At 37.1% G+C, this 8,133-nt stretch overlaps 1 protein-coding gene across 1 annotated transcript; it reads left to right on the top strand.

Moving 5' to 3' along the window:
* Positions 1-730: 730 nt before the first annotated feature.
* On the top strand, positions 731-6,837 carry LOC101893927 (uncharacterized). Its single transcript, XM_005184852.1, has 2 exons — positions 731-1,417; positions 5,680-6,837. Exons 1-2 carry the CDS (start codon positions 731-733, stop codon positions 6,835-6,837), a joined length of 1,845 nt encoding a protein of 614 aa, XP_005184909.1.
* The last annotated feature ends 1,296 nt before the right edge of the window (positions 6,838-8,133 follow it).

Here is an 8,133-nt window from a genome sequence, read left to right as displayed (position 1 = left end):
CCTCTAATTTCCCCTTTTTACCTGTTCCGACACGCTTCATGTGTAATACATATATTTATAATTTATGTAATTGGTGCTGTAATGCCAAATTACTTTTGTCTTATTTAGTTGGAGTTACTTACTAATGAGAGGAGAGCTTGAGAGGATGTATGTAGAGTTCTCGAAATGGGGGAGGGGGTGGTTTTGGAATTTCACTGTTTCACTGCTTTAAGAATGCAAAAGATAAAATTTAATACAAAGGGAAGATAGATATGTATTTTACTCAATATACGCCTAAAAGTATGCACCACTTTATGTGCTACGGCCACAATTAGAGGCATATTTCGATTTTGGGTTTTATTAATCACCCATCAATCATTTAAAGGTTGATAATCCATCAATTGCCTAATATTGTTCATAAATTTCCCTCGTTTTAGCCGGTCTGCCAATATTTCGAACTTTTAAATCCCCGTGGCAAATTCAAAATGAATCTATGGCACAAAATTTTCATTTTCCATTTCCCATTCATCATCGCGGGAGTAATGAAAAAAAACTGTCATTGTAACAACAATTGCAATATTTGACAAATATTTGCCAATCATTTCGAATAATGGTGCCCTTTACAAATCGCCTTTTTTCGGAGGGGGAGCGAAAAACAAAACACAAGCGTTTAAAATAGGGCAACAATACCGGTGGAGGAAATCAAACGTTTAGCTATTGCTTCGGAAAAAAGGCAGCCACAAAAATTTAAATGGAACCAGTGGCTTTGTTAATAATTCTCATCAATTCTCTAAAGGCCAGTGCGGCTTATGAAATTCCATTGTCTTCGGAAAATAATCAAAAAAATATTGATTTCATCTCCAATTACACCGAATTCCTCTACGAGAGACACAATTTCGACACGTTTTTAATATTTTGTGACAACTGCTCCCATTCCTCGGAATCGGCAATTGGTGAAACAAATTTACCACAATATCTTATGAGAGATCTCCAAATACCCCTCATCATATGGGGCATGGAACGCAGAGTTCGTTTCAAACATCAGTTGGGTTTGAATAATTTGGTTTTTATCTATATTCGCCAGCTAAGGGACCCCCTACTGAGGGTGGCCAGTGAAACGTTGACAGATTTACATTTCACCGCCATGATGGTGATTTTGAAAACAGAGACCATACCCGATTCTCGTGCAATAAAGGATTTCTTTGAAAATTGTTGGGCCTTCAATATTATCAATGTGGTATTGATAATATTCCATGGCAAGGAGACCATTGAGGATTTAAAGATTTTTCGTTATTCACCTTTCCCCTGGCTGGCATTTGAAGAAGTAGAGGAGGTGGTATTTGATGAGAGAATGAATTTTATATTGGAATATATCAACGATACGAGGGGCTATGTCTTTGATACACCCATTTTTATGAATCCGCCGAGTGTGTTTTTGGTAAGTTTTTTTCATTATAAGGGATTTTGAGGCGTATTAGAGATATTAATTAAAGACTGTAGGGGTCGTATGAGTCATATTAAAAATAATAATCATACTTTTATTCATTATTGAGGACATTGGATCGTATGAGTAATATTTATTTAAGACTGTGGGGTCCTATGGGTCATATAACCTTATAGAGAACATTGGATCGTATGAGTAATGTTAATTTAAGACTTGGGAAGGAGGTCGTATGAGTCATATTAACAATAATAATCATACGTTTCGAAAGCTACTTTGAAGGTGAATTATATTAGATCCATAAAACATTGTGAGCCGTAAATGATGTTATTTCTTTAAATCAAAAGTAGGAAATTTTCGGAAAACCCGACTGAAATCCTCGGAGATATCTAAAAACGAATGGAATATAATGTGAGCCCGTGAAATGCCAAACTACAGCCAAGTGGGGCAGATTAGCTTGATAGGTTTTACAAATTGGACGCATTGATGGGGTATTCTCCCAGTTGAGAAGGTTAAATTCATATTACAGCCATTCATTCCACAGTAAAACTTATTCCTAAGGATGGGAGATTTTATGGAAGGAAAAAGAACAAAGATGTATTATCTAAATGGGGGGCAAGAAATTCCGATATTCCCAACGTCCAGAAATTTCCCCTAAGTTTGACTATGAAATTGATGGCTGTTATATGAATGTGACCTTTTCAATTGGGAGAATAATAGATTGATTTTTAGTAGATGTTGAAAAAATATATAAACACTAGCAAGTGCCCGCTACTTCGTCAACGAAAAGCCCACCTTAAAATTTTGAATTCGTTCCGATAGTTCGTGCTGGGTCTTTTTATTACTCAAAATTCACAATTTGCGAAATTCTACAATTTTTTTTATTTATTTATTCATTTATTTTTTTTTTTTTTTGAATCAAAACTTCCTAACTAAATTTTCAGTTTTTATGCACTATTCCAGTTTTTTCACTTTCGGAAAGAATATTTGGAAAATCTTTTACTTTCTTTTCGAAAAGTCTTCAAATTAATTTTTAAAGGTTTCCGAGGGGGATATTAGTAAACCATTGCACAATGGACGTACATCCAATTTATTTGGCCAAGCTCTAAAAATCATACCATATGTAAGCTCTAGAAATCAACAGTAGCTTACTGATTAAATTTCAGAATTTCAGCTCTAACCCTTCATCGCACACCAATTTTAGAAAATTTGTAAAACCACCTCAGGATCTCAACACCAGATACTAACAGAGACCTCAATACCAAATTTTGGGATTTCAGCTCTTTTGCTTCAATGCCCAATTTAGTACTTTTTAAACAATTATAGTACACATTTCAAATCCACCTTTATATCTACACCATCATCAAATTTCAAGATTTTAGTTCTTTAATTTCCCTCAAAATGTAGTACTGTTTTATACCCTCCGTACATTTCCAAAACCATCTCCAGATACCAACAGAAACCTCAATATCAAAATTCTGGAATCCTGCTCTATCCATTCACTCAACAGTTCAAATTTAGTACGTTTTGTACAATTATAGTATGCAGTTCCAAAATCACCTCCAGATCACCATTCCAGATTCAAACACAGACCTCAATATCAAATGTCGGGATTCCAGCCCTATCTTCTCACCAAATTTAGTACTTTTCGTATAAATATAGAAATAACAGACCCAACAGAATTTCAGGATTTCTGCTCTATCTTGACAACCAATAATCAATTTAGTATTATTCAGTGCCATTTAGTACTTTTCGTACAATTATAGTACACAGCTCCAAAACCACCTCCAGATCTCTATTTCAGAGGTTCAAGTCCATCCCTTCATCCAATACAAAATTTAGTACCATTTAGTACTTTTCGTACAATTATAGTACACAGTTCCAAAACCACCTCTAAATCTCTATTTCAGATACAAACACAGACCTCAGTATCAAATTTCGGGATTCCAGCCCTATCCCTTCACCCAATAGTAAATTTAGAACCATTTTGTACTTTTCGTACAGTTTCCAAAACCACCTCCATATCTCAATTATAGATACCATCAGACACCTTAATATCAAATTTGACGACGCCAGTCCTATCCCTTCACCCAATAACAAATTTAGTACCATTTAGTACTTTTCGTACAATTATAATACACATTCCCAAAACCACCTCCATATCTTAATATACAGACCCCAACAGTGACATCTGTATCAAATTCCAGGATTTCAGCTATATCCTGACAACCAATACCAAATTTAGTACTATTTAACACCATTTAGTGCTTATCGTACAATTATGGTACAAATTTACAAAACCACCACCCTATAACAATTCCAGATACCAACAGAGACCTTAATATCAAATTTAAGGACTCCAGTCCTATCCCTTCACACAATACCAAATTTCGTACCATTTGGTACTTTTCGAACAATTTTAGCATACATTTGTGAAATCACCTCCATATGTACAGGCTACACATTGACAGCGTCACCAAAATAACGAATTGTACCAAATTTAGTCCAATTTAGTATTATTCGTACAATTATAGTACATTTTTCCAAAACATTATCTACTCAATCCTAGATACTAATAGAGACCTGAATAAAACATTTTGGGATTACAGATCCATGCCTTCTCCCAATACCAATTTAGTACCATTATTACTTTTCCAGCTATTATAGTACACATTTCCAAAACCACCTCCATATATCCAGGCTACATATAAAAAGCGACCCTTATACTATATTCCAGATTTCAATCACTACCTGTTCACCCAAAACCAAACTGTACCAAATATAGTACTATTTAGTACTTTTCGAACAATTATAGTACACATTTCCAAAACAACCTCCACATCTTAATTCTAGATACCCACAGAGACCTCAATATCTAATTTCCGAAATTCAAATCTATTCTTCACCCAATATCAAATATAGTACCATTCAGTAATTTTCGTACAATTATAGTACACATTTCCGAAAACACCTCCATATATCCAGTCTACACATAAACAGCGATCCTAATACCAAATTTCAGATTTCAATCACTGCCTGTTCACCCTATACCAAATTGTACCAAATATAGTACTATTTAGTACTTTTCGAACAATTATAGTACACATTTCCAAAACCTTCTCCATACATTACTTCCAGACAACAACAAAGATCTCAATATCAATTTTGAGTATTTCAGCGCTATCCCTTCACCCAATATTAAATTTAGTACCATTTTGTACTTTTCGTACAATTCTAGGACGCATTTCCAAAAACACCTCCATTTGTCCAGGCTACACATAAAAAGCGATTCTTATACAAAATTTCAAACTACGAGCACTATCTGTTTACAGAAATAGCTAATTGTACCAAATATAGTACTATTTAGTGCTTTTCGTGCACATGTTGTACAAATTTCCAAAACCACCTCTTTATCGCGAACCTATCTCCAACAGGGACCCCAATATACAATTTCAAAATTCCAGCTCCATCGGTTCACCTTTAACCTCACTATTCCAAATTTAGTACCATTTGGTACAGTTCGCACGCTTAGTACACATTTTCAAAACAACCTTCATACGTATCAAACTTACTTTCCAACCTTGATTCTCATACCAAATTTTAAGTTTTTAAGGAGTTTGAACGGATAGAGGTTCACATAATATAAAATGGTACCATTTTAGAAGTTTAGTACCATTTTACGTAACCTGAAAGTTCGAATTTGCAAAAACCCTCTGGACTCCATCAGCGACTCTTATTCTATATTCTAGCTCATTTCATTTGTAGTACATTTTAGTACTTTCCGTATCCTTATAGTACGAGCTTCCAAAAACCCGGCCTTATCCCACGCCAACGTACCAAGACTGACCCACGTCCAAAATTTCAAGATTCTAGCTTCAGCTGTATCGTCTGGGCGTTGATTTTAGCTCAGTCAGTTATTTCACCACTCTTTTGTATAGATAGATTGACAATTTTGGGCCCAGGCCTACCCAAGGCCATCTTCAAGACCAAACTTCATTTTCTTCCAATAGATAATTCAGAGCATAAGAGAAGATGAAAGTCATAGAAAACCTATATTCCATCTTCCCAAAGTAAGAATCTTTTCATAAAAAGAGGTCTTCTTTTCAAAGGAGAGCTTTTTCAAACCCTAAAGCGTTTCTTCAAAGGAGATCAAGAGGCCACCCTAGTTTATTTTTTCACAGGACAGCCCAAATAGAAACCCCTTAATATATCCCATATCCAATTCTGCCCATAATTATCTTCAAATTTAATTCTTTCAGACCCCCTATGAGCAACATCACAACAACATCAGCTATCCCTACATCACTGGTACGGCAGGGAGAATATTCCACGAATTCACCCATTATGTGAATGGGACCATCAACGTTGTCCTCAACTGCAACGTCAGCTTTTATTCATATCACAAGGAAACTCTGCTACTGGCCGCCCTAAAAGTCATCGACATTGGTGTGCATCCATATTCCGGCCTGCTACCTTATGCCAATGAGACCTCGGGTAGTTATCCTATTGGGTACACAAATGCCTGCATCATTGTGCCGGTTATCCCTGAAATTCATCCAAGCGATTATATTTATCGGTCTCTGCAGCCAACTATTTTGGGAATTCTATTCCTAGAGTTGTTGAGTCTCTTTCTGGTGGAGCTGCTACGTCTAAGGACCTTTGATTTCGGTGAGGGGGTGATATATGCCTTTGGCACGTTACTATTTCAGGCCATGGAGCCACAGCGTTTTCAACAACGTAAAGTATTGCTAAGGGTCCTCCATCTCCTCGTTGTCACCGTGAATGTTTTGGTGGAGAGCACATTTTGTGCCTCCCTCACCTCGCTGCTCAGCACCACGGTGTACGGAGATCAAATTGACACCCCAGAGGATCTTCTACGTTCCGGCCTGCAGATAATGGTAAATCGCTATGAAAAGGAAATCTATTTTGACAGTGAACTGCTTCCGGCGGTGCTACGGCCCAGACTTTTCCAGGTCAATGCCACATTTTCGTCGTGGAATAAAAATAAACTCAACACCAACTATGCCTATGTGGCCACCTCGATGGAATGGCGAAAACTGAACCTACAACAGCAGCTGTTGTGGAAACCCAAATTCCGGCTGGCCTCAGCTGGTGACATGTGTACGGCCAGCTACTTCTTGAGATTCCCCATGCAATGGGACTCCCCCTTTCACAGTGCCCTCATTAAATTCTTTTTTGTCATCCAGGAAAGTGGCCTGCTCAAGGTGTGGGAAGATCGCAGCATATATCATGCCATTTCCCTAAATCTACTCTACTACATGGACAATGACAAGATTCCTGGGCAATATTTCGATTGGACCTATTTGCAGAAGCCGCTGCTCATCTACGGCCTTATGATGTTGGGCGCCATTGTGTGTTTCCTGGTGGAGTTATGGTTGTATCAAAGAAGAAACTAAAAACATGGAGTTAAGGGAGAACGGGATGGAAATGACGATGCCGAATGAGACCATCCACATCCGTTGAGATTTATATTCTCCCGGGTGTAGAGAAATGTAATTTAAGTTCCATTCTTGTGTGCAATAAATGAAATTTAATTTATCATTTCAAATGTTTATTTAATACTTCAGAGAGATTTTTGGAGAATTGCAAGTTTGCTGGCAATGTGTATGGGCATCATTGTGTATATGTGTGCAACCGTGTGTGTGTGTGTGTGTGGTTGTGCTGAGTGTTAAGATTTTCTTGATTGTTCATTTGGTGTCTTGGACAAGAGGCAAACATGAAAGCAAAGCAAATGAAAAATAAGACTTTGAAAAGGATTTCATTGCAAACGAAACGAGGGAGGGGAGGGAAGTTTGGGGATTTCCAAATTCAAGAAGATTTCCATAGGAAAAATGATGGAGAACTTGGTTGTCCATAGGAAACTTGGTGGAGACTTACGATGCCTATAGAAAATTTGGCGAAGACTTAGGATTCCTATTGAAAACTTGGTGGAGACTGAGGATTTTTTTAGAAAACATGGTGGAGACATATGATTTCAATAAAAAAAATAAAATAAAATTTGGTGGAGTCTAAGGTTTTCTATAAAAAAGTTGGAGACCTCAGTTTTCTATAGAACCTCGGTTTTCTCAGACCTCGGTTTTCTATAGAAAACTTAGTGGAGATCTGAGGTTTCTAAAGAAAACTTAGTGGAGACCTGAGGTTTCTATGGAAAATTTAGTGGAGACCTCGGTTTTCTATTGAAAACTTGGCGGAGACCTCGGTTTTTGGTGGTGACCTCGGTTTTCTATAGAAAACTAAGTGGAGACCCCGGTTTTCCATAGAAAACTTTGTGGAAACCTAGGTTTTCTATTGAAAACTTGGTGGAGAACTCGATTTTCTATAGAAAACTTGGTGGAGACCTCGGTTTTCTATAGAAAACTTGGTGGAGACCTCGGTTTTCTATAGAAAACTTGGTGGAGACCTCGGCTTTCTATAGAAAACTTGGTGGAGACCTCGGTTTTGTAAAGAAAATCAAGTGGAGACCTCGGTTTTCTATAGAAAACTAAGTGGAGACCTCGGTTTTCTATAGAAAACTTGATGGAGACATCCGTTTTCTATAGAAAACTTGATAGAGACATCCGTTTTCTATAGAAAACTTGATGGAGACATCCGTTTTCTATAGAAAACTAAGTGGAGACCTCGGTTTTCTATACAAAACTTGGTGGAGACCTCAGTCTTATATAGAAAACTTAGTGGAGACCCCAGTTCTATAT

The sequence above is a fragment of the Musca domestica genome, unplaced genomic scaffold (genome assembly GCF_030504385.1).
Source record: "Musca domestica strain aabys unplaced genomic scaffold, Musca_domestica.polishedcontigs.V.1.1 25, whole genome shotgun sequence".
NCBI classification, from domain to species: Eukaryota; Metazoa; Arthropoda; class Insecta; order Diptera; family Muscidae; genus Musca; species Musca domestica.
Note: the sequence above shows the minus strand (reverse complement) of the source record. Positions and strands in the feature narration are given on the sequence as shown.

Bases quoted from the DNA above. Each gene is read 5' to 3' on its own strand.
- LOC101893927 (XM_005184852.1), top strand. From the start codon at position 731: ATGGAACCAGTGGCTTTGTTAATAATTCTCATCAATTCTCTAAAGGCC. The intron at 1,418-5,679 runs GTAAGTTTTTTT...TAATTCTTTCAG, and splicing joins ATCCGCCGAGTGTGTTTTTG to ACCCCCTATGAGCAACATCA.